Source organism: Desmodus rotundus, chromosome 8 (genome assembly GCF_022682495.2).
Source record: "Desmodus rotundus isolate HL8 chromosome 8, HLdesRot8A.1, whole genome shotgun sequence".
Lineage (NCBI taxonomy): Eukaryota > Metazoa > Chordata > Mammalia > Chiroptera > Phyllostomidae > Desmodus > Desmodus rotundus.
The window spans coordinates 10,323,961-10,350,800 of record NC_071394.1 but is presented as its reverse complement, the minus strand read 5'-3'; the positions used below and the strand labels follow the sequence as shown (position 1 = coordinate 10,350,800).

The 26,840-nt window shown below is 40.7% G+C and overlaps 2 protein-coding genes across 3 annotated transcripts in view; one reads left to right on the top strand and one right to left on the bottom strand.

Moving 5' to 3' along the window:
• The first annotated feature begins 6,065 nt into the window (after positions 1-6,065).
• On the top strand, positions 6,066-24,556 carry SQLE (squalene epoxidase). Its single transcript, XM_024572054.4, has 12 exons — positions 6,066-6,322; positions 6,514-7,232; positions 10,713-10,965; positions 12,255-12,435; positions 13,474-13,570; positions 14,461-14,574; positions 14,656-14,827; positions 16,622-16,717; positions 20,440-20,582; positions 21,022-21,118; positions 22,990-23,077; positions 24,040-24,556. The coding sequence occupies exons 2-12, from the start codon at positions 6,942-6,944 to the stop codon at positions 24,230-24,232; spliced, it is 1,725 nt and encodes a 574-aa protein (XP_024427822.1). The 5' UTR covers positions 6,066-6,322; positions 6,514-6,941; the 3' UTR covers positions 24,233-24,556.
• Positions 22,587-26,840, bottom strand: part of WASHC5 (WASH complex subunit 5) — a 54,758-nt gene continuing 50,504 nt past the window's right edge. For both annotated transcript variants that reach the window (XM_024572053.3, XM_053929448.2), the window contains exon 29: positions 22,587-25,962. In XM_024572053.3, coding sequence (XP_024427821.2) covers positions 25,906-25,962 — 57 coding nt within the window. In that variant the 3' untranslated portion in view covers positions 22,587-25,905. The remainder of the gene's footprint in view (positions 25,963-26,840) is intronic.

Here is a 26,840-nt window from a genome sequence, read left to right as displayed (position 1 = left end):
TGTGGCCCTGTGGTGTGGAATGAACCATCTCCAAACTCTTACACAGGTGCAGTAACCAGGGGGAGCTGCCTCCTAGCTACACCACAGGTCAAAGTCACACCCATCTCCCTAACTAGCCTGCTGTTATTGATATACAAAATAACTCTCAATGGCCCTGCTCCAAGTCTTCCATCTCCCAGCCAGACTTGTGGGGGGTGGGAGTGGCTGGCTGCACCCCGTTACAAGGCTTCCAACACAAACAAGTTAAACCAGGGGACATAGTCTATTTAAAAGTTTAAAAGGACAGTTCCCAGTTTTCAACTACAACCCTCGTGGGAAGGACCCCTCCCTGTTCTTACGTCTTCCCCAACAGCCATCAAGGTCCCTGACATTGCCAGTTGGATACATCACTTGAGTCAAACTGTGGAAGTAGCCAACTCCTTCAGGACTGCCAAAACAGCAGAACAATACCACTTACTCCTGTGAGCCAGTAGAGGATCTCAAATTACTCTTCCAGAAACAAAAATGTGTTTACTTATCTCCAGATAAGTAAAATATTAACTAAAACCTTAGTATAATTATCTCCATCACATTCCTGTTCTATTGAACTTCAAAGATCCCAAGTCCCCGCTCCATTAACCAATAATGTTTATTTTCTTTTTTTTCCATAACGCTACTGTGTTCAGGGCCCCTACAAGGAGAGTGGGAGGTGAACACAGCAGTAAACTTTTACAATATTATTACTACTGGTAATCAGTACATTTATGGTGGATTACTACTGAATCCACCATAAATGGCCAAGTGCAACAGCACTACTCCCACCTCAGTTTCAACCTACAGCTCTTAGCTCTCAAACCACCTGAGCTACCCGGTTTGCTTTTGTATTTTTAAGATCAAGTTTGTTTGGGGGTCACATGATGCCCAGGGAAGTGTTTAACACATAATTACTTTACTAGTAAATAAAACATAATATTTGGGGTGAAAAATTCTAACTGTAATTTAATATTTCAATGAAGCTACATTTTCTCAAGGCTGTGGTCAGCCCTCTACTTTCTTGGAGTATGTAAATAAAACCCTGTGCTTTCACCTCTTATCTAGCCTTTTGCAGCTTACAGAAGTCTATTCTAGGGGAGAAACAACTGCTAGGCACCAGCCATGAACATACACAGGTGTCCGAAGTAAATCTACAAATTCACATTTGAAGAGATAACACTGAGACAAGGGGAGGAAGTCCCCTCACTTTGCTGTGCTCCCCCTTCTCAGGAGAAGCAGCACTTCGCATTCACCTCCCCTGATCTCTTTGTTCTGCTTTCCCTCTACATCTTTATAGAAATCTCCACATGCACTGAAATTTTGAGATGGGCTTTTGCAAGACAAAAAAAGTCCCCCATCTCCCAAATTGCCGGCAATTGGAATAAATTTCTTTTCTCCACCTCAGCACCTGTCTCGCGGGCTTGGCTTCTGCAGCCACAGGCACTCTGGACCTGGGTACAGGTCATTTTCCCAGTTTCAGTATGATGACTGGTGCCATACTTCCTTATACTCAGCAAAGTGCCTGGCACACGATGTCAAGGAACTTCAGATTTTGTGAAGATATACCGTATTTTTCAGAGTATAAGACGCACTTTCCCCCCAAATTTGGGAGGAAAATGGGGGTGCGTCTTATAGTCTGAATGTAGCTTACCTGGCTCGCTGGAGGGCGGCAGTGGAGCGGGGTCACAGGAGGCAGGAGTAGGGTCGCTGCTGCAGGAAGCTGGCGGCGGCAGGAGTGCGGGCCCTGGGCTGGGAGGATGGGGTGTCCAAGTGGTGTGAAGCATGGGAGGCAGGAGTGGAGTCCCCACTGCGGCATACTATAGTGCTAGGGAGGAGGGTACAGGCGGTGCAGGCACGTTAGGAGAAGAAAACCTGCAGCGCCCCTACGTGCCTCCATCACGTGACTGGTGTGTCCCCCATTAACATTAACGTAGGCAAATTCCACTGCAGGGTCACCTGTCAATGTGGTCCTGCAGCTGTTGCAAAACTACAACTCCCATCAGGCTTGGACAGGTTGGGATGATGGGAACTGTAATTTGGCAACAGCTGCAGAGCCACACAGGTTATGCAAAACTGCTGTCCCCAACAAGAGTGTTGTACAACCTGTGGCCTCCAGCAGCAGATCCCCCCATAACAGTGTCAGCAATGCCTCAGATGGCTCTGAAGATGACATCCTCTATGAACAGAGTGAAGACAGTGTTACCCGTGATTCTGAGGAACTGAGCTTCATAAATGTGGACAGTGGTGACGGGGAGTTCTCGGGGTTCCCTGATGACTAGAGGAGTTTCCGTACTTAAAGCTTAAAGTCAGTAATAATGGTTGTTAATGCTGCTGTTGAGTTCTGTTTACATTTACATTGGTGAAATATTATGTTATTTGTTATTAAATATTTTACCACATTTTTTGCTTCAAAAATTTTTTTTTTCCTATTTTCCTCCTCTAAAACCTAGGTGCATCTTATGATCCGGTGCGTCTTATAGTCCGAAAAATACAGTACCTCTCTCCCCTCAGAGGGTGACTGTCTTTTGACTTGTCCCAAGGTCACAGAGCTGGTTAGTGGCAGCCAGAATTTAGATCTCCTGATCTTAGTCACCTAGTCTTCATACTATACCACTGTCATTCATCATTCATTCTTTCATTAACTCAATACATTGTTATGAGGATAAATTAAGTGCAAAGCATTTTGGTAGGTGCTGCAGGTGATTCTGATTTATCAGCTACAGCTCCCTCCCTTGTGGGATGGTGAGACCTAACTATAAGTGTACAGAGTTGGAACAATAAGGTATGAATAAACTTATGTGACCTGGTGAGGGTTTGTGGAGACTTGGTGGAAAAGGTGAAAATTCAGCTGTATTCCACACAGCAGAAAGGATTTGTACATATTCACACGGTTTACAGTAGGCAGTCCAGGGCTGAGTGATGGGTGAGTGAAGGCGCTTACCTAGGCCTCATTAAATTCTAGAAATGTTTCATCATTTCCTAACAAGGGCCATCTCTCACACTGACTCTTGCACACTGTTGTTGTTCTTGTCAGAATGCTTGTCCTGAACAGAGTTCATGTTTAACTTCCTTGGAGGCCTTGCCTGACTCCCTCCAGGCCAGTGAAGGGCTGCCTCCTGCTTCCAGGGTTCCTTGTTTACTCTCTCGGGGCACTTATGACACACCTGTCTTTGTTTTACTTCTTTGTCCCTGTTGTGTATTTGGTTTGTTATAATTTCAAATGAACTTATTTATGACTTAAGTTGCTTTGACCCAAAGGTGAATTTTGTTTAAATTAAGCGAGTTGTGCCAGAATGTTATGACACCTGTTGACTGGCACTGCTGGGGCCTTATCTATAAGAACATGTGAAGGAATCCCTGGCTGGTGTGGCCCAGTGGATTGAGTGCTGGCTTGTGAGCCAGGGAGTAATCAGTTCGACTCCCAGTTTAGGGCACATGCTTGGGTTACGGACTGACTCCCCAGTGGAGGCGTGTGCGAGAGGTGACCGACCATATATTGGTGTTTTTCTCCCTCTTCTTCTCCCTTTCTTCCCCTCTCTAAAAGTAAATAAATAGAATCTTAAAAAAAAAAAAAAAAAAAGAACATGTGGAGGAGAGACAATCATGTGATACTGTGTGTGGGTGTGTGGCTGTTTTAAAAACAATATAAATTTATTATCTTACAATTCTAGAAGTTTAGAACTCCAAAATGGGCCTCACTGGGATAAAATCAAGGTGTCTGGAGACTCTGGAGACTCTCTGGGACCTTTTCCAACTTGTAGAGGCCTCTTACATTTCTCGCCTCCTGGCCCTGGTCCTGTAACATCAAAGACAGCATTGTCAGGCTGAATTCGTGTCTCCGGTTCTCACTCTTCTGACTCCTTCTTTCACTTGTAAGGACCCTTATGATTACACTAGGCTGCTCAGATACTCCAAATGTGATAGATAGTTAAACCCAAAATACCAAGAATTTATGAGGACTTACTGAGAGCGTTTGGTCTCGGCAAAGCTACTCTTTGCTGATCTAACTAAACAGCTCTCCAAAGATCTTGAGACACTTGCTCCAGGCTGTGGTTGGGCTACCCTTGGGTGGCAGTGGCAGTGGGGTTACACCATGCCACACTGTCAGGAAGAGAAGAGTCATCTGTTCTTGTTTTGGTGAGGCTATTCTTTGAAGGCGAAAGGGGAAAACCGTGTACAAATCCCTAGAATAATAACATTAGGAGCAGCCCACCTTGCCTTCCAACACCGGTGCCATATACCCCACTAGCTATTTTCCCCAGCACTGAGAGGGACATAAGCAGGCAGCTCGTACCAAGCTTTTAGTTGGAAGAACTGATTCTATGGAGAACAAACATGTAGAAAAAAACATGTAGAAAATTATATTTCACTAAATTTGTACTTTTATCTCCCCTTTCCTGGAATAACAGTGTAATTAATCTATTATTGGTTTGAAATGTTATCAATTTTCTAAGACACATCCTACATGCTATTGGCTTGTGAAATATTACCTTTATAATTCCCACAGCTAACCTGTGTTAAATAAATATCTGGAAAAGATAATCTGAGTCTCTGAACATAGTTTACCCAAAATGAAATTACCCCTTGCCCTCCTCCCCATATTTTTGATTTTGAGAAAATAGGGACTGAACCCAGTGACAAGTCTTAGCTGACAGTTTTGGGTGAAAGGAACACCTGGCATATCCTCACCTACTTGTTCTTCCACATTCTGGTTGAAAGTCACATCCTCTGCAAAGTCACGTCCTCCAGCCCCTCCTACCACCTACACACACTAGGCACAGGACAGAAAGGTTGTACCTGATTCGTCTCTACAACCCCTCAGCTGGCAGGTAGTACGCGCTCAACAAATGCTTGTGGAATGAATGGAAACACTCGGACTTTGGGCGGGAGATCTCCAGGCAGGAATTTCCTCAGAATGGACTCCACTTTTCCCAAATAAGACCCCAGCGGCTGGGGCTTGTGGAGAACAGGACCAATAAAATGGCATTGGTCCAGTCAAGATAGTATAAAGCATATAAAACAAAATGGAGTCACACATGTCAACCAAAATGGCTGTCAGTCAGCCATGACACTTTAAGAGGGAAACTACCTAAGTCAGAGCAGACGCCTCCGGCAAGGAGACGCACTTAAGATTTCTGCACATGTGATAGGAACAGCCATGCCTGCAGGGCAGGACCACCCATAGATAGGTTCCTGGGGAAATTCCCCACTTGCCATCAGGAGTGCCAAGACATTTATCCAAAAAGACCCAGAAGAGTGGAATATACCACTTTCAAGGTATAACTGAGGCAGGCTCCAGACCACTGCCGAGACAGCCGAGCTCCACACCCCAGAGTGCTGCTCCATGCCACGCTGATCTCCCTTGGCATCGGCCCCTGGGAGGCTCTGCCCTGCTGGACTGAGGACTTTGGCGGCCCTGCTGCCCACCTGGCTCTAGAGACCCTTCCTTGCAAGACGCTGCTGACAACACCCTTGCCCACTATGTTGTCTCCCAGACCTGCAGACTGAGACTGGGACTCCGGTTCATTTCCCCCCCCCCCATTAATTGCTGTGTGTATATTGTATTTCTCTGACATTGGTCAAGAGTAGGATATTAATGCATGTTGATGTTCTACTTTGACCCCGCCGTCAATAGAAGATGAGTGAATGGCATAGTTACTCTGTTTGAATCTTAATCTATTTCTTGGTGCTCAGGTGGCAGGAAAGACTGTGCCACGAACCTACCCTCATGACAGGGCTAACCACAGTAAACTGACCTGGCACCCAGGGCAGCGCCCCATTTTCTCCGGAGCCGCCAGTGCCTCCCCAGACGCCCACCGAGCAGCCTGCCCGTCCCCACGCCCCCACCCCACCCCACGCAACATCGCCCTAGCGCCTCTCCGGACGTCACCGCGAGGGCCGTGCCAGCCGCGATTGGCCAAACGCTCCATAGCGCCACCTCGGCCTACCGCGTGTGTGCACCCTCATTGGCCGCTGGTAAGGGGGGGCGGGGCCTTCTCAGACGGCACCCTGGCCGGGCGGGCTCGAGCCCCGGAGCCCCGCCCCCTGGCCCTTCGCTCGAGTCCAGATCTCCTGCGGCTGAAGCGCGCCGGCGGAGTACGAGGCAAAGGGCGTGGGACGGTTGCTCTTGGTTACTCTGCCGGAGCGCCGCGGGAGGGATGCTGGTGAGGCCGCCGCGGGGAGCCTCCGCCGCCGCCCTCTGAGGGAAGCTCTGCGGTGACCTGCATTCGTCCGCGGGGAAACGAAGTCGCGGACTGGGAGGTTAGGCGACGGTTGCATCGGGAGCCGCTGCCGAGCAGAAAGTATCAAGGTAGGGGTTGCCCTTCTCTGTCCGGGAGCCCGCAGGTTCCCCTTGCCCGTGGGCTGCGCGGGTGGCCGCCGGGCGAGGAGAGGAACCCGACTCCGCGCGTGCAGGCCCTCGCTGGCGGGGGAGGCGGCCGCGTCTTTCGCGGCAGCAAGATACTGCTTTCATCCTCCCCCCACCCCCTCTGTTTCCGAAAGGGCACCTGCTGCTGTTGAGAGAGAACGGTCTTCCATCACGATGAACCAACACCGGAATTGAAAGCCCCGGCGACAACCACCGGGAAAAGCCATCTTAAAAACAAAGGAAGAGAGAAAGAAAAATAAACGGATTCCCCGAAAGCAGAGTCTGTATCGGGAGCTATTGGAGCTTTGGAGATACTGCTTTCTAAGTCCTAACTATCCGCCTTCAGATACTTTTATACTAACTGTATGCTTTTCTAAATTAGCCTGCTTTATTGTGACCCGCTGACGGTGGTAACGGGAGTCAAGCGGGTTCCCGGTGCTCCTTTTGGGAACACAGTTTGGGGACAATCTCCGACCATCGAAACCCTACAAGAAAAAAAAAAATAAAATAAAAAGAAGGAACTCAGCGTTGACCGGTGCCACCGGGGGGGGGCCTTTGAACCATGTGGACCTTTCTTGGCCTTGCCACTTTCACGTATTTTTATAAGAAATGCGGGGACTTCGTCACGTTGGCCAACAAGGAGCTCCTGCTGTGCGTGCTGGTGTTCCTGTCGCTGGGCCTGGTGCTGTCCTACCGCTGCCGCTCCCGAAACGGGGCGCTCCAGAGGCGCGCGCCCAGTGGGCCCCAGCTCGCCGTCCTCTCGGGTGTCCTGTCCGCCTTGCCTTTCATTGGCTTCTTCTGGGCCAATTCCCCGCCTGGGGCCGAAAATAAAGAGCAGCGCGGGTCTCGGAAGGTAGGTTGAATTCGTAAGGAATGAGTGTCTTGTTTTAAAATGAGCGCCGTGGCCACCCACACGTGGATTTTCTCCTTTAAGGGGAAAAAGGCAGCTGCTTAGATTCTCAGGTATAGATTCTCATTTAAGTTTTCCCCACAAAAAAGCTTTTGACTGTTCCTTGGCAGTCTTACTAGTGGTTTGAAAACATTTGTTTCATTTAGCATAGGTTGAGCCAAGGCGAAATGAAATTGATTTGATTCTGAAAGGCGAAATGAAATGTGAGAGTTTCATTTTGAAGGAGGGCAGAATCACTCTCGGTGATGGGAAAAAAAAAAAGTTTTATTTAAATCCTTGGGTAAGTAAGGCTGGTGTTTGTACCTGGGAAGAAGGAAACTGGCGGCAGGTAAGCCCTCTATTGTCCAAACGTGACAGCTGCCTGGGGAAAGTGACAGAACAATCTGAAAAAGTGACAGGGTGGAAAAGCTCAGCATCTTACAGCCGCGGACAGAATGCCTCCTCTTCCCACATCAGTGGGGCCTCGCGGAAATCAGTGCAGGGAAGTCCTCTATCCTCTATTTGTGAATCCACATACCAAAAGAAGAAAGAAAAGAAAAATTACTGATTACAACATTGAATTGTTCATTTAAAAAACCCCCAAACCAATCACTGTTATTCTCAGTGGACATAAATCTCTCAAAATAGGACTTTTTCATATTCTTATGTTCAAAGTTAAAGTTTTTACTGTCAACCCAACAAGTTTTGAGTGAATACGTGAGCAGTGTCCACAGCGCAGTCCCTTTCCCAGATCAAAGGCTGGGGCTTCCAATACCCACGAGGTTACTAGGACCCTTGCCGGGCAGCAGAGGAGGACAGTGGTGGGAGAAGCGGGAGGAGAGGTGGTTGAGGCCAGACTGTTAAGGCCTGTGGGCCGTGGGTGTTTGGACTTTTCCCAAGAGCGCTGGAGGATTTTAAGCATGGGAGTAATAATATTTGATTTTTTACTTTTAAAAAAGAACATTCCAATTGCTGTGTGAAGAATAGATTGTAGGGAGACAAGAATGGAAGCAAGGCTGTCGGGTAAGAGACTGCCGCTGTCAGTCAAGTGAGGGCGGATGGTGACTTGGAGTCGGGGTGAGTGGCCTACAGAGTCAGGGTTCTGGATCGGCATTATTTTACTGTAGTCACAGCACAGGTGAGCAAGGCTTACAGAAGACAGGGACTTGGTGTAGAAGTTATGTTCTGCCACTTCTGGCTGTGAGACCTTTGGCAAATTAATCAGTTATCTCCTCTGGTTAGATGGGGACAGCAGTAGCCTTACTGATTTAATGCTTGGTCCATAATTGTCCAATATAAATAGCAGCTGTTAATGTTAGTCTAAAGGTAGGATACATCTGTTAGGAGCCTTTGGAGTGGTGCTAAGTTCAGTGTTATGGTGGGTGTGGGCTGGAGGAATGGGAGAGGAAGGAGGGTGTAAATTTCATTCTCAGTTTGAAATGTTTGACACTGTTGACTTGAGATAACTTCCTTCCTGGTCAGTGGGCAAGCACTTGTCCAGGTGGCAGGAATGACATTACATCATGCTGTGTAGACCAATCTTGGGGTAGGAGCGTTGGTTAGCAGCAGTCAATATTGGTTCCACTCTGAACGCTCAAGGCTTTCTGCTTGTACTAAGTTCCCATTAGTGCTGCTTCTCTTGACCAGGTTGGGACTTCCTCCAGAGTTCCCATTCCAGGATTGCGTGTGTATGTTTAACATGGAAACTTGCAGAAGAAAAACTAATAAGTAATGGTGAAGACGACAAAAGGAGCTTATCTTTCTCTCAGAACAGTAATTTAAATAAAGCCTTTATTCTGGCCATTAAGAAATGCTATACTGATGGGAAGAGTAGATGATTGTCTTCCCTTGGTAAAGGGCAAAAAGGTAATTCCTCTAAGAAAAATTACGAAGAATGGAATAAACAAGGCCCCAGTCCATTATGGAAATATAGGAAGGCTAGGTGAATATTAGAATCACAGAGAATTAAAGTTCTAAAGGATTATAGGGGTTGTCTCCTTCCTTTCCGCCTGAAGTCTCTTTTATTAAAACCACTTTGGAACTGGAGAGCATTATGCTAAGTGAAATAAGCCAGGCAGTGAGGGACAAATACCATATCATCTCACCTTTAACTGGAAAATAATCAACAAAAGAAAAAAAGCAAACAAAATATAACCGGAGACATTGAAGTTAAGAACAATCTAACAATAGCCAGAGGGGATTGGGGAGGGGATAGTGGGGAGAGGGGTTTTCAGGAACTACTATAAAGGACACATGGACAAAACCAAAGGGGAGGTTGGAGGTGGGGGAGGGAGGTGGGTTTGGCTGGGGTGGGGTGGAGGGGTGGGGAGAAAATGCAGCCAACTGTAATTGAACAACAATAAAAAAAAGAAAAAAGAAAAAACACTTCAAAATGACATTTAGTCGTATTTTAATACTTAAGGTCAGAGAACTCAAGGGAGATGGTTCCTTGTCATTGTCTACCTGAAATATGTTCATACTTGTGAATCCACATTACCTGCCCCCCAAAAAAAGAAAAGAAAAAAAGAAAAATTACTGATGACAACATTGAATTGTTCATCAAAAAAACCCTAAAACCAATTACTGTTATTCTCAGTGGGCATAAATCTCTCAAAACAGGGCTTTTTCATCTTCTTACATTCAAAGTTAAAGTTTTTACTGTCAACCCAATTAGTGATAGGTTTAATGTTTGTCCTTATTCGTAAATTGGAGGACCCACTTGACATCATTGACTGGGTTCTCTTAAGAGTATCCAAATGGGGAAAAAAGAAGGGTTAAAGTAAATGTGTTCTTACATGTTACAGATTAAAATTGTAAACAGGTCAAGTTCCAAGGGACATTGAGTTTATTCTTTTTGGAATTTTGTAGAATTAAGTAATTCTTTGTTAGTACATGAGTAGCCAGGATTTGATATTTTGTTACGTAAAAGTGATTTTAGATTAAGGTAGACTTTTCAGGTGACAATCCAGAAGGAGAAAATAAAGATAAATAGTCAAAATATATAAAATGTGCTGAATATTTGCAGCATGAAGTCAAACTGGAAGTTGTATGTGATTTGCATTTGGTAAATGCTCAGTATATGTTTGAAGAATTGAGTAATGATACAATTTTCCATATAAGAAGTCTGAAGCCACTTACAAACATTTTTTAAATATTTGGCTTGGTGTGAATTTCTAGATATGTCTGTACCACATCATTTTCTAAGTACCATATTTGGAAAGAAATACATACTTAATTTTGTTGGGTTATTATACATTTTTATTTCTCCAAATTTTGATATTATTGGTTTTTATATGTGATCAGGATTTAACAGTATGATAGTTCATTTGCTTTGGTGATGTTTAGAGTGTAGCTTTTGCCCAAGATGCAAAAGTCCAGTGTGTCTATATAGTAGCATGATTTAAAGTTAACAAATGTGGATACATACTTTTCTTTTTTTAACAGTGCAAAAAACGAACCAGCATTTCAGAAAGCACCTTAATAGGAGCAGGTGCCTCTACATCAGTATCTTCTCAAAATGATCCAGAAGTGATCATTGTGGGATCCGGTGTACTTGGCTCTGCTTTGGCAGCAGTGCTCTCCAGAGACGGAAGAAAGGTGACAGTAATTGAGAGAGATTTACAAGAGCCTGACAGGATAGTTGGAGAATATCTGCAGCCAGGTGGTTATCGTGTGCTTAAAGACCTTGGTCTTGGAGGTAGGTTCATATTGGTTTTTAGGAGTTACGTGCTGTGAGCAAGCACTGTTCACTCTAGACTATCTCATCTATCACTGGTAAAAAGGTAATCCATGTTATCTTCATTTATAAAAGTTACTCTAATTAAAAACCATGTCATAAAACTAACTTATTTTGATCTTAGCATAGATGTATGATACATTTTTCTTTCATCAGAAATGAATGAAATTATTTGTTTTGGCTGGTGTGGCTCAATGGATTGAATGCCATCCTGTGAACCGAAAGGTCGCCGGATCGATTCCTGGTCCGGGCACATGCCTGGGTTGTGGGCCAGGTCCCCAGTTAAGGACATGAGAAAGGCAACTTGATAGACACTTCTCTCACACATTGATGTTTTTTGCGCTCTCTTTCTCCCTCCTTTACCCTCTCTCTAAACATAAATAAATAAAAATTAAATTATTTTAATATGCTTTATCTTAATAAATTATATTTTAATGTATTTGAACATATAGTATGTGATAATATTAATATACCTGCTAAAGTCAACTTTTTCACTTAACCTATGTATATTTTTACTACTGTTAACCATTCTTTTTTAATTACAATTGTAAGCCTGTGCGTAACATTTTCTCAGTTGATACTTCATAAGGTACCTTACCTTTCTAGCTTACATTAATATTTAGATTATTTTCAGTTTTTCTTTATTAGAGATAACACTGTAGTGAACCTATTCCTGTGTATAACTTTAAAAATTATTAAAAATTGTATCTTTAGAGTGGTTTCCTTAGATGAATTTTCAAAACTAAAATTATTACATCAATGGATGCTAACTTGTTTGTGGTTCTTGATAATTACTGCTTTAGTTTCTTTCTAAAATGTTATAGTTTATGGCATGACCAATAATATATAAATTTATCAATTTTATCTAATTTCACAATCAATTTTGATAGACTTGGTGTCTCAATTGTTTTAATTTTATTTCATTCATTTTTTAAAATCAAGGTTTGGACATTTCTCATGATTTGTTTAGTGTTCCTATATTGTTTAAAACCCATTATTGGGGTTTAAATATTTTTAATGTTTAAGTTTTATATATAAATATTAATCTTTTGTTGTAAGTGTTCTAAGATTATCATCTTCCAGAAGCACTAAAATTTTTGTAATACTTAAATTAATGTCCAGTTCTTCAAGTGGTATCATACCTTTTTGAAGACTGACTCATTCCATGCCTCCATGTCGTCTTCTTCATGCCTAGTATAACTCTGGGCATATTAACAAAGTTGACTTTTTTGAACCGAATTGTTTTGCAGATACAGTGGAAGGTATTGATGCCCAGGTTATAAATGGCTACATAATTCATGATCGGGAAAGCAAGTCAGATGTTCAGATTCCCTACCCTCTGTTAGAAAACAGTCAAGTGCAGAGTGGAAGAGCTTTCCATCACGGAAGATTCATCATGAATCTGCGGAAAGCAGCTATGGCAGAGCCCAAGTAAGAATATGGCTTCAAATACATAATGTTAAAGAATTACTATTTTTGTAAATTTAACATGTTTAGCTATGGGCTAGACCATATGCCTTATGCTAAAATAAACCATAACTTAGAAGAGTGTTAAATCTTCCCAGTGCCTTTATTAAGAATATCATAGAGAGAATTTTTTTGGAATGACGTGGAACTATTGAGAATTTTTCTTTGACTAAATAAATAGTGTGATTTTTATGAGGTTGGAATTTAGAAGATATAGTTGCTGTAACTAAGATGTAAGTCCATGTGTGCCCATTTGGGAATTTGGGTTTGGAGCCTTGGTACTTCCTACTAAAAGTCAGGACAGAGGCCTTCAAGGGAAAATCCCTGTTTTGTTCTTAGGAAGAACCTAGTCCAACAAGACTGGCTTCTTCTCTTACTTATTAACTTGTATTTCCCTCTAGCTTTTCAACATTATAATTGAGGAACTTTTAAATATGAGAACACTTGTGTAATTGGCATAGGCTTAAGTGTTAAAGAAGTGAACTCATCTTTAGGACTAAAAGGATTTGATGTCTATGGAAGTAGAATATGTTTATTGTAGAAAATACCCCAAAATATAAAAAAGATTTAAAAAATTATTCATGATCTTTCTGACTAGAATTAACTGCTCTGAATAATTTGCTGGATAAACTTCAGTTGTGCTTCCCCATCTGTGTATGAATTGGTTGGGGGTATAATAACTTTTTCTGCATGTATTTTATTTTTTAGTGAATTGAGATAAAAATCTAATGTTACTTTCTAAAATACTTTTTAAATCATTACTTTTTAAATTAATGTATAATTAATTAAAAAATTAGGTAATAAAACCCACACATAATTCTAAAAACCATTAATGATGTTTTTACCTTGTCATTCCAGAAATTTCTCTGTGTACATGTGTATGCACCCACATGCATGCTTGTTTACGTGTAAAAACTAGAGATGAGGGATAAGGAATTTATGATTCCTTATTTGCATTGCTCACGTGTGCTACTATGGAATTTATTTCTGTTTATCTTTTAGTACAGAGTTTATTGAGGGCATTGTGCTACAGTTACTAGAAGAAGATGACACTGTGGTTGGAGTTCAGTACAGGGATAAAGAAACCGGAGACATCAAGGTGAGTTGGTATCTCCAGTGTTAGTTTCTCCTAAGAGATTTTTCTGTTTTTCTCCTACTCCTTTAAAAAAGTAGGCTCACCAAATTATTTTTCAACAAGTGGACGGAGTTCTTTCCAAGCCCTGTGCAACAGGGTGGATTTCAGATTGTAAGACATTGTCTTTTGCTCACCTCAGAATGCTATAGAAATAACTCTGTAAACAAACACCACTGTATTAAAATAAAAAAGGAAGGATTTTTTCAACATAAAAGAAATGATTAAGCTAAACAATTGTTTAAATAAGAAAGGCAAAAGACAATCTCAGGAAATAGTAGAAGAAAATAGCTTCCAGTACCTGCTCATGTTGGCCCAGTAACAGAAGAGAGTCAAAGGCTAATCTGTAGATTCTTCTGAGGCTGCTCTACAGGCTCACCACCTCCTAGAATTTGTACTCTGATGAGGGTGATTGCAAGGTAATATAAATATGTACATACACCCATGTGAACAAAAATTTTCCAAAGTCTTAGTCACTGACTGAAGTACTATATAAAGTTAGGAAATTCTAAAATAAAAGAATTTGCCTAATCCTTGGAATTTGTCATGAGATTTCACCTTCTGTGAACTATGCTAGCTTTGTAGTTTTCTCTACTGTTTATCAGAGTAACTTAATCCCAGATAGTTTGATGATAGAGCTTCAAAGGCAGGTGGTCCTCTGGGACTCAGAAGTGTCTCTAAAGATTAGGCACGCATTAATCTAAGCCCACATAACAGCTTCTTCAATAGCATTATCTTCAAATATCATCTGTATTGTTATCCAATAACATATTTACATTTGTTCATGCACATTTTAAAAGAATGGGTTACTGTGTATTTTCTAAGCATTTGCCTGAGTATTTTGTCTTTTGTTGCAGGAACTCCATGCTCCATTGACTGTTGTTGCAGATGGACTTTTTTCCAAGTTCAGGAAAAACCTGATCTCCAATAAAGTTTCTGTTTCATCTCACTTTGTCGGCTTTCTGATGGAGGTACTATAGGAGTGTAATTGTAGAAAAAATAAAAGCAACTTGAAATTTGAAAATTATTAAAATATTTTATTTTTTTTCTAGAATGCACCACAATTTAAAGCAAATCATGCTGAACTTCTTTTAGTTAATCCAAGTCTAGTTCTCATCTACCAGATTTCATCTAATAAAACTCGAGTACTTGTTGATATTCAAGGAGATTTGCCAAGGAATTTAAGAGAATACATGGTTGAGAAAATTTACCCACAATTACCTGGTAAGAAATAAGATTTCACTCCCATTGTAATCTAAGTTTAAAAGCAAATCTCACAAAAGGCTTTTCATCTCCAGTTGTCGCTAAAGCTTTGTCTAAAATAGTCCGGGTGAAAAATGAAACCAGCCAATCAGATACACTGAAGTTGGACTATTTATTTAACACATAAGAAAAATCTCCAAATTAAAAAAATTAGTTTCAATATGTTACTTAAAACATAGTTTTCAGAATAATTATCAACATTGACAAAATTTTAATGTTTTTAAAAGTAGTCTGGGTAATAATCTAAGGTCTAAATACTTGAAATGTCTCTTACACTTAATTACTTAAACTTGGTTTTGTGGTAACAATAGCGACTACTTATTGAATGTGTGCTATTTAAGAGACTCTACACGACTGTCTTGTGACATTGGTATTATCATTTATCATCCCCACTTTATAGATGAGGGAATGACAATTCAGAGAGGTTACTTAGGTTCTCCAAGCACAAACTTAATAAATGGCAGAGCAAGGGTGGAAACCAGGCCTGTGTGGATGGATCATCCATTCCTGCCCTCAGAACGTGAGAGCCATAAGCAGTCTTAGAGATAGTTTTGAATTGAGCACAGAAAAGCTTCCGTGCGATATTAGGTATCTTTGTAAAAACATAAAAATGATTTTCTGGGTTTTTAAAATGTTTTGAAAGGGAAGGTATAAATAAGAAGTGTAAAAAAAACCTATTAAGAATATAAGGAAAATGGAAGGTAAACCCTGTTTGCCAATTAATGGTTGTAGTAATAGGGAGCTAGCTATCTTTGTATGAATTCATTTGGTTTAAATATGTTTTTTTCCAAGTTATTTTTAAAATTAAGTGAAAGCACTGTTTAAGAACAGAATATTAACAGAAATGAAGTGAAATGAAAGTATACATGGACCAACTTAGATTTTTAATGATGTTTTCAACATTTTACATTTTTATTCAGTTAAGCCATTTTTAAAGCTTTCTAATGGAAAAATGAGTTATGCATATTTAGGAAAAGGAGTGTCAATTACCTGATATTTTTAGCATTTTTTCTTTTACGATGGATTTTCTCCAGTTTAGAGGTTAATTGGAGCATTCTACCCTGAAATCATGGAGGGAAACGATTTGTAGGTTTATATTAATGTTAGGTTACTGAAATTCTACTCCTGGTAGAAATACAATGGTTTCAACAAAGGCAGTCTGCTCCTGTATTCCCACAGCACACTGGGAACTGCGTGAAAAGAGATTTCATTTTCTATATGAGTAGAAGCACAAAGTACCTAAAGATAAACTAATGTAACCGTTTCATTGTATGATGGTGAAACTAAAACTCAGAAAGGTAGAGCTCTCTACATCTTATCCTCTTTCTAGTGTGTATCTCCTTCTGCTGTTTGTGAAACGGTAGTACATTTCATCTGATATAACCAGAATATGGTGGAGATAGATAATAAATTGTTAAATATGACAGCTGTCAGTTAACATTTGGAAGACAGGTGGGCAGTTTCTTCCTATGTCATGTCATCTGAATTTGCTTCTCTTTATGTCATTTTTAAATTTTTTTTAGCTGCCTTTTTACTTTAATTTTCTCTTAGAATCCTTAGTCATTCCTTAGCACGAAAGACTAGGTGCTTAATAAACAATTTTATTGATAAAATAATTAGTTCTTGATTTAATTACAAGGGGATGTAATAATCATAACACATGTATAGTAAGTATTTATACTTGATAAGAAAGTGTGATAATTAGAAATTGAAATGTCATAAACCATTTATGTGGTGGGGTGGGATTTATTGCAGATCACTTGAAAGAACCATTCCTAGAAGCGACTCAGAATTCTCGTTTGAGGTCTATGCCAGCAAGCTTCCTTCCTCCCTCGGCGGTAAACAAACGAGGTATTAATTTGTTGGACTTACTTTATAAAGGGTGTTCCAAATACTCAAATTTAATATTGCAAATGACTTACACATGGTTAAGTTTATGCTGCTGGGAATAACATGGGACAGAGAATTGGTGACTACACATTGACACATTACTGATACAAAAATTAGTTTTATAATATCTTTAGTTATGTAATATTGAGAGTATATAAGGCATTGTGCTAGTCCCCAGCGATACAAGAGTTAAATACAGTTCTTGATCTAGAGGAGGCAGTTTTCTAGTTAGGGAATGTAGACAGGTAATTCCAGAGCCCTGTTGAAGCTGCGATAAAGCCCCACTGACGGTACTGTGGACTCACTGGGAAGGGGTGTGCAGGCAGGGAGGGGAGCTTGTGAACTGGGAAGGGTGGTTAGGGAAGACATTGCTCAGGAAGTAAAGCTGGAGTTGGGGCGTGGAGAGCAAGTGGAGTTCCATAGGTGGACAGTGAGATGAGGGACTTCTAAGTAGATGAAATAACATCTGGAGGGGCCTGGATGGCTGAGAAATGGTTGCTCTTTGAATGAATGCAAGTGGTTTCCTATGGCTGGAGCATTGGATAGGTAGGTGTCAGAGTGGTGAAAAGGTAAGATACTTATTTCAAGTTCAGTTTTAATCCTGCAGAGACAATGGAGTTCATTGAAAAGTGTTAATAATAGCTTTGTTGACATAATTCACAAACTGTACAGTTCACCCATTTAAAATATGCAGTCCATTAGTTTTTAGTAGATCCACAGGTATATGCAACCATCGCCACAATCAATTTTAGAACACTTTTATCACCCCCAAAAGGAACCCTGTACCTATAGCAGTCAACCCTTATTTTTTCCTGACTCGCAGCCCAGGGCAGTCAGTCTGCTTTTTCTATCTATAGATTTGCCTATTCTGAACATTTTCTATAAATGGAGTCATATAACTTTGACATGCGATCCTTGGCTACTGGCTTCTTTGAGGTTCATCCCTGTGGAATCATGTGTCAGTCCATTTGCTTCATTTGGTATTATGGCCGGGTAATAGTTCATGTGTGAATGTCTTACATTTTGATTATCCATCAGTTGATAGACATGAATTATTTCCACTTTTGGTTATTATGAATGATGCTGCTGTGAACATCTGTGTATGAATTTTCGTGTGGACATGTTTTCATTTTTCTTGGGTAGACAGACAGTATTGCTCGGTCATGTGGTAACTGTGTGTAACTCGGTGAGGAGCTGCCAGACCCTGTTTTACATTCCCGGTAGGAGTGTGTGTGCGTTCCAGTTTCTCCGTATCCTTGACAACACTTGTTACTGTCTGTCTGTTGCTCATAGCCATCCTGGCAGGTGTGAAGTGATACCTCATTGGGGTTGTGATTTGTGTTTCTCTGTGTCTTCTATGGACAAATGTCTATTCAGACTTTTTATGTTTTTTAATTGGGCAAATTAAAAAATTTTTTGAGTTCTTTTTATAGTCTATATATAAATCCCTTATCAGATACATGATGTGTAAAACTTTTCTCTTATTCTTTGGGTTGTCTTTTCTCTTGAGGGTATCCATTAAAACTTAATTTTTATGAAGTCAGTTTATCTACTTTTTCTTTTGTTGCTTGTGCCTTTGATGTATCTCAAAGGCTTTGCCCAGCCCAGTGTCACAAAGATTTACTCCTATATTTTCTAAGAGTTTTATAGTTTTAGCTGTTACACTTCAGTGTTTGATCTGAGTTAAATTATGGTGTGAGGAAGGGGTCCAGCTTTGTTTGGAGGGGGGCATCTAGATGTCCCAGCAGCATTTGCTGAAAGACTATTGTTTTCCCCATTGAAGTGTCCTGGTACACTTGTCAAAATCCAATTGACCATAAGTGTAAGAGTTTAGATGTTCAACAGTGTTTTGTAGTTTCCAGAGTTTAAGTTTTGTGTCCTAGTTGTTAAATTTATTCCTAAGTATTTTACTCCTTTCAAGGCTATTATAAATGGGATTTTCTTAACTTCATTTTAAGATTCATTGTTAGTTTTAGATATATATTTGAGTTTTGCATATTTATCTTGTATCTTGAAACCCTACTGAATTCATTTACTAGTTTTAATGGTTCATTGTAAGGTTTTAATGAAGGCAGTGTCGTGATTAGGTTTTTATTTTAGAGTAGTACTCTGATATGTTGTGGAGGCAGGATGATTTGGAGGAAAGCTCAGACTAAAGCTGATAGTAAGGCTATTTAATTATTCTGTGTGAGTGATGTTAAAAGTCCTGAACTAGGGTCGTGGCAATAAAAATGGAATTGGGTAATATTTAGGAAGCAGAATTCATGAAACTGAGGGAATAATTGGATATCATAGCAAGGGAGGGTAAGGCATCTTGATGGATTCCAGGTTTCAGGCTTAGAAAATTTTGCCAACTATTTGCTGGCATTGGAGGTAAGGGGAAGAGACTCTAAGTTTAGGGAATGTGGGGAGAGGTGATGAGTTTACTTGTGCACACATGGGTCTGAATTGCTGATGGACATTCGAGTGGGGGGTGTGGAGCAGCACTGGAAAGAGGAGGGTGGAGCGCCGACGAGAGGGCTGAATGGAAGCTGTTGATATACTTTGGTTCCAGAACAGGAAGAGGTTGTAGCTTGCTATGGAAAAGCAGATGTAAAACACTACCAATCATCTAAATAAACTATAATGCAGAGCAGAATGAAGTCAGTGCCAAACTGATGTGAACAGTGTGCTGTGGGAGCATAACCCTTCAGGGATTAGAAGCGGTGTGGGATTGGAAATGTTCCATGGAGCTGGAAGAATAAAAGCTGGTTGTAGTTTGTGGGTTTTCAGATGGTATCTGAGTAACGCATACAAGATTTTAATGGTTTGGAGCTACCTTTTAATAAACTACTATGTTACAATTGTATGTATTCTATAGTTATAAGTGTGTATTAAGGTATTACAGGAAAACAATTATCCATAATTCTGCCACCTTAACGCTTACTCTCCCAGACAAAATTAAACAAATGTTTTGTTTAAAAGCCACAGGTGCACCAGGCTGACAATGGACCTGGAATCTTAGAGTCAGGCAGCACGGTCAGGAGGTGCACCTACAGTCAAATTGTAAATTGTGGAGCTTCCTGCTTCTGCAGCTGTGAAACAAGGGGCCAATTTTCAGAAAGATTCAATCAAGGCGTATTCTCCTAAATTAACTTCAAATGGTTTTGAGAGTGTCTACCCCATGCCTTTCAGCTGGAACTCCAGTGTGTCTGGGTAGAATCTCCTCAGGCCTTACTATCTTTCCTTAGAACTAACTGTACAGGCATTTCTCTGTAGTATGCTGGTGGCGAAGACTGCTGTGAAATGCCAAAGGCCGCTTTATATTTTCTCCTTGTTAGAATACTTGCTTTTAATGCCTAGTAAGCTGTGGGTTCCTCTGATTTTGTTTTCCTCATGAGAGAGGTCTCATAGATGTTTTGACAGTTTGATTCAACCTTGGATTCGCCCGTGGGTTTCACGAGGGCAGGGACCATATTCTTTCTCACTGTGTTCCCAGCATCTGGCACACATTAGGTGCCCAAAAGCTATTGATTGAATCAACTCTTGAATTTTTGCCTCAACAAGTTTTAGTCATGATGTGTTCCCTTGTAGTTTCCCATTATTATTTACTAACGTTAATAGTATTTATAAATTAAGTCGTCTTTTTTTTGTCTCAAGTGATGCTCCAGAATGATGTCATAATCTAAATGAACTCTTTATAGGTGTTCTTCTTTTGGGAGACGCATACAATATCAGGCATCCTCTTACTGGAGGAGGAATGAGCGTTGCTTTTAAAGATATAAAACTGTGGAGAAAATTGCTAAAGGGAATCCCTGACCTTTATGATGATGCAGCTATTTTCCAGGTAAGGTAGTAAATTATTCTTTGACAAAAAATGTCTTGAAATAGATTTCTTAATGGGGCCTAAGAAGAATGGGGCCTTGAGGGGGAGATCTGTACTTAGGAGCCTGATGCTTCATGGGTCTTAGGCAATCCTTGCATGCTTACAGAACCTGACTTACAAGCTGTGAATCTTAAGAGGATTTCTCAACTTCTGTATTTGAGTATTAGGTAACCCTGGATTGCAGTGGCCACTTTGCTCATAGTGATTGTAAATTTAGCTTCAGAGTCACTTAACTCATTGCTCTGAAGATTTTTTTGTTGTTTTTTTGGTAAACCACAGGCATAACGACTTATAATGGACCTCAGGATAAATATCAGTTTGAGGGGATTATAAACATCAGTTGGTGCTTTCTTTTGTTCCTTCCTTACCATATAGTAAGTGAACTTTTTTTTTCTTTTAGGCCAAAAAATCATTCTATTGGTCAAGAAAAACGTCTCATTCCTTTGTTGTGAATGTCCTCGCTCAGGCTCTGTATGAATTATTTTCTGCAACAGATGGTAAGTGCAGATTTTTAAAAAATAAATATTATTAATTGCAGATCTTTAGCACAGGAACAGAACTCAGCTACAAAAAAAAATTAGTATTAGGACAGAAACAGAAGAGTTTCCTGAGTTTGCTGGCTCTCGAGCTGGTGGTCATTTTTAACTCCATGCTGGAGCGTCGGCCTGTGCCTGTTAGACGTGGCTGCGGCCCTCCCTTGGACTCCCTTACAAGCAGTGCCGCAGTAACGTGTTATTTTCAATTCCCTTGGTCCAAACCGGATTCTGCATATCCTTAGATGCATAAAACTGTGACAGAGGATCTTTCTGGCCATGCATTGAAAGCAAAATAGTTGTTCCTCTTTTTCTCCTGAACACTAGTTTCAGGTTTCCTCTCAAAATGGTATTTTATGAAATGAATGTGAGCTTCAGGTCACATTTAGATTTTGTCCCCTGTAGAAAAACACAAGTAGCAGAATGCATCCACCTTTTGCACATTTGAAATCTTCCCATGCTTTTGTTTGTTTCCATATTCATTGTAGAGAGGTGGCAGTCAGTCTATTTATTAAGAAAAACATGACTTAGCAAAATCAGTATTAGAAATGGAAGAAAAGGCGCATCTGCCACTTCCCAATGACAGCAGTGGACAAATCAGTTTTAATGAAACTAGACTTTTAGGTATTCAAGAATAAATATAATTTCAAATCCCATTACTTCAGATACTCACAAAACAACCATTTCTATGACCTACCTGAGGCTTTAGTGATGTGTGGTTTGGTGATCTGATTACAAAGTATGATATAATACAAATGCCTTGTGTAGCTTCTGTAACCATCCTTCTTATTAAAATAAACAAAACTCATTGATGGTGATTTGCCAAACAAATCTCTTGCTAACTGGTGAGGAAGTTAAATGGCTGATTGGGCAAGTAAAAACAAAACTCAGTTATGAGATTTTCTACACTCTTTACAACTTTTCTAAGCTTTTGAGTTTCTTAACATTATGAATTTGAATCTGTCAAAACAACAACAAAAGTTAAGAAAGATTGGAGGAGGAAGGAGCACTTTGTTGGGGCACAAGTTTATTACCCTTTGCATCCCATTTTATTGGTGGTAAAGAAAAATGTAGGCAGACCTGAAAAGAACATTGATTCTAAACTAATAAAATAGCCCTGGTTGGTGTGGCTCAGTGGACTGAGTGCCAGCCTGTGAACCAAAGCGTCACTGGTTCGATTCCCAGTCAGGGCACGTACCTGGGTTGTGGGCCCAGTTCCCATGTGGGGAGGGGTGGGGTGGAGTGGGGGTGAGCAAGAGGCAACCACACATTGATGTTTCTCTCCCTCCCTTTCTCCTTCCTTTCCCCTCTGTCTAATAATAAATAAAATCTTTAAAAAGTCACTTAAAAAAAACCCCTAATAAAACAGGTTGTGGATTGATTATACTATATTGTAAAGATTTAATTGACTTTGAAAAGTATAAAATATATCTATGAGGCATTATTTTTTATTGTAGCTTATTAGGCATCTCATACAAGGCATTTGGTTTCCAGAATTGTGATTTTATAACAAAAAGAGTTTACAGAATATTTTGCATCATTTAATTAATTTACAACATAATCAAGGAAAGAGTTTAAGCAACCCTGACTTCTGGGACTTACATTTTTGGTATAGTCATTATTAATTAACAGAAAAGTTAATTCATACATATATCACTCTCCATAATGTTGATTGTAGAATGTAAAAGAAATCTTGGGTTGTTGAAATTCCAAGGCTACATTTTTAAAAAAATTATAGGTTGATATTTGTTACCTCTTTGTTTTTTCCTGACATCATTAGAACCCTAACATAAATGTGTAATTCAATTGATAGTAATTTTTAAATTTTATTTTAGATTCTCTACATCAACTGCGAAAAGCCTGCTTTTTATATTTCAAACTCGGTGGACAGTGTGTCGCTGGTCCCGTCGGGCTGGTCTCTGTGTAAGTTGGTTTGGTGACACAAAGGAAGCATCCTTCCGATTTTCTTAGGGCCGTTCAGTTCATGAACTACTGCACATTTTTCTTTCTTAGGCATTTTATAACAAAAAGATTGTCATTTTATTCACTAGTGTGCAAACCAGAAGGTAGCCCAGATAAATGGAAAAAAGGTGACATTTGGTCCTGTGTTACTTCTGGGAAATAGCTTAGATTGGAAGTTGGTGGTGGATGAGGGTAAAACCCTTGATTAACCTAGAAGCTGATTTTTTGTGTAGGGGTTAATCCGCATGATCTGAGCTAGGGGAAGCCATGGATAATTTGAGAAATTTGTATTTAAAAATTAACTTGATTGGGCCCTGGCAGGGTGACTTGGTTGGTTGGAGCATCGTCCTGTGCACCAAAAGCTTGTGGGTTCGATCCCCGGTTGGGGTGTGTGCAGGAGGACACAGATTGACGTTTCTCACATCAATGCTTCCCTCTCTCTTTCTCTCAAATCAATAGAAACACATATCCTCTGGTGAGGATTTAAAAAAAAAATTAGATTGAAAGGCAGGGACTCGAGAAACTTGGTAATGATTTTGACAGCGCAGATGTTGTCTTTTTCTCATTCATCTGTGTCTGAATGTCAGGGCTGCTGTCATGTGAAAACCTCGGCTCTACTAGGCCAGGCCCTCCAGGGGCTTCATTCACACTGGCATCTCAAGATTACTGAAAGAAACGGCCCAAAACATGGGACTCACATGGACTAGACTACACGGAGTGACTGAATTCTCTGACAGGCGTGTATTCCAAGTAGTTTCTGTTCCTGCCATCAAACTTAGCAGGCAGAGACACAAGCTTATAAAGTTCTCGAAAATGTAGAATGTGTTCAGCTTTATAGATACTACACATAATTGAAACTTTTTTATAGTAAATTTGATTTCCGAGTCTTACCAATATTTATGTTTTGTTTTTTTCTTTTACAGACTGTCTCCTAACCCTCTAGTTTTAATTGGACACTTCTTTGCTGTTGCAGTCTATGCCTCCTATTTTTGTTTTAAATCGGAACCTTGGATTACAAAGCCCCGAGCCATTTTCAGTAGTGGTGCTGTATTGTACAAAGCATGTTCTGTGATATTTCCTCTAATTTACTCGGAAATGAAGTACTTTGTTCATTAAGCTTAAAGGGGGACGATCCATGAACGAATATTTGGAACTCACCAAGTCCTAAGAGACTTTTTGAAGAGGATTTATGCAGCACGGTACTATACCACTTGTACAGTGGGAACTCTTGGACCAAGATTGGGATTAATTTGTTTTTTGAAGTTATTTGTACATAAACATGTAAATATATACTTTAATTTTCAATTTAAAATGAATGGTCAAGTAAGATAGTTTAAAAGAAATGATTGTTACTATAAGTTAGCGCTAAAACTGAGAACAGTTCTGCATTAAGAATCTGGAGTGAGTGGACGTGGGACACACAAATAAAACGAAGAATGAGCCCTCCTGCCTTTTTGTTTTTTGTTGTGGACTTTATGTAGTTTCAGGATAACGGAAAAGAGAACCACCGTGGGATGCAAAATGCAGAGGGAAACCAGTCCTCACTCTGACATCGGGGAAGTTTGCCTTAAATCTCTGGACCTAATTTTCCACGTCTCTCCAGTGATGCAAGTTGATATGGTTCTTTTCTGAGTTCTTCGAAAATATCACACATTCATACAAGAAGGCAATCAAGGGCTTTTCAGTATCTTAGGATTTGAGGCTTTCTGAAAATAACTTGTCATAACAGTAAAAAACGGAAAGGAACCTAAGAAATCAGCCAGCCCTGATTATACAGATGCTGCTGACAGGCCAGCTGGGGCCCAAGTTCAACTAGTGGCAGAACCAGGACACACACTTCGCCTCCTGATAACAAATCAATGCTTGTTCCCCTGCAACTTGCTGAATGACTTTTAAGCACGTTTCAGTTTCTTTTTTTCATCTTGTGCCTCTCCTCTCTGGAGGAGCACAGGGCTAAAACATCTCTATTGCTCTTCCAGTTGCCACAGTAGGATGGCAGTGCCCTTTTCCGGGCAGTTTTATGTAGAAGTGATTTAGGATTCGTGGGGGTGGAGGGCAGGGAGTTAAAAGCTAATGGTTAACCTGCTACCAAGACGAAAAGGGCTTATGGCTGGCTAGCTGGCTAGCAGGGTGTGGGAACTTGGGGGAGCGGAGCCTAGGGTTGCTAAGGAAGGAAAGGGTGGAAGGAGCAACTTTGGGCAGCCCCACAGAAGGGACGCTGTGAACCCCTGAGGGTGTCTGGGACTGGAAGAGGACAGTGAGCCTGAGGCACCAAGAAACTCCCATGGTCTGCGGCCCACAGACTGTGTGGCCACTGTGTTTCACTGCGTTTGCGGCTAGTCTGACCATGTGCCTGTCAGCCCACACACCGGATTCATCTCTTCCCTTCCAGACAAGGTTTTTGGCACAGTGAATATGTAATTTTTGAATAAGCAGAAAGGCGACTTTGGGTACTGGCAACACTGTTTTACTAAAAATCTGGAGTTGCACAAATAGTTCTTTAGAACATAAAACTAAATGGATTTATACTTAATTATGTTCCGCATTTGCAAGAGGCAGTACAAAAATGTGTTCTGCTTCTACATGATAAGAAATTGCGTATGATACCATGGTTTAAACAATATTCTATTATGTAGTTCCATGAGATGCATCTTACTCAGAAAGCCTGATGTTTCCCACAACAAAGGGAAAACATGCAGTTGTATGAGCAGCTGCGTTTCATCCTCTTAATTCATTTTAGTGATGGTGGGAACATTTAGGGACAATCCTTACACAAGTAGAAGAAAACATTACAGGACTGTTCTGAATTCGTCAAAAATGAAATTAGGCACGTGTGCTTCAGCAACCTGGAACAATAAAAGGAGTTAAATTATTCATAGTGTTACCATTCAGAACAAATCCAAACTCCTCTTGTGAAACCTGAATTAAGAGAACCTTCAGAGCAGGGTGAACCATAGCCTGCTCTGATTCAGCACTGGACTCAGGTGGCCGCTCCTTGGGACCACTGCCTCTGTACCTGGTGTCCTCTGTCCTGGTGTCTGTAACTTTCAGCACTGCTAACACCTTAGGATGGCTGCCCAGCTCCCCCTGCCTCCGAATCTGCATTCTTGATGGCACTCTGATTAGGAAGTACTAAGATGCAACATCTCTAGGAAGAACAGGAAGTCTGGCAAGTGACCAAGCCAGAGGGGGAAGAGGAGGAAGGCCCACAAGGGCACCCATCGCCTTGGCTGTTTGTAGAGGAAGTCCCAAGGGGTAGAATGGACCTAATTTTCTAGGAAAATTTCTAGGGTGGAATATAGAGCTAGGTTCTCTCTCCCAAGTGCTGGAAATGGGTATTTTTTCAAAGCAATGTTTACTTTTTTTCTGATTATAAAGGTATCACCTGCTAACTAGAGGAAATTTAGCAAATGCAGAAGGAGTATTAAAAAGAATATTCCTGGCTGGTGTGGCTCAGTGGATTTCGTGCCAGCCTGTGAACCAAAAGGTCAGTTAGATTTCAGGCACATGCCTGGGTTGTGGCCAGGTCCCCAGTAGTGGGTGTGTGAGAGGCAAGTGATCAATATTCCCCCTCTCTCTCCCTCCCTTCCCCTCTCTTAAAATAAATAAATACTTTTTAAAGAAAATAATCTCAATCCCTTAGAAAAAACTAATTATTTTGTATTGAATTCTTCCAGGTTATATACACACACAATTAGGAACTAATTTTGTGTCATCCTTTACC

Coding starts and splice junctions, on each gene's coding strand:
- SQLE (XM_024572054.4), top strand. CDS start 6,942: ATGTGGACCTTTCTTGGCCTTGCCACTTTCACGTATTTTTATAAGAAA. Junction 14,575..14,655: donor TTGTCGGCTTTCTGATGGAG/GTACTATAGGAG, acceptor TTTTTTTTCTAG/AATGCACCACAATTTAAAGC. Junction 16,718..20,439: donor CTCGGCGGTAAACAAACGAG/GTATTAATTTGT, acceptor AACTCTTTATAG/GTGTTCTTCTTTTGGGAGAC.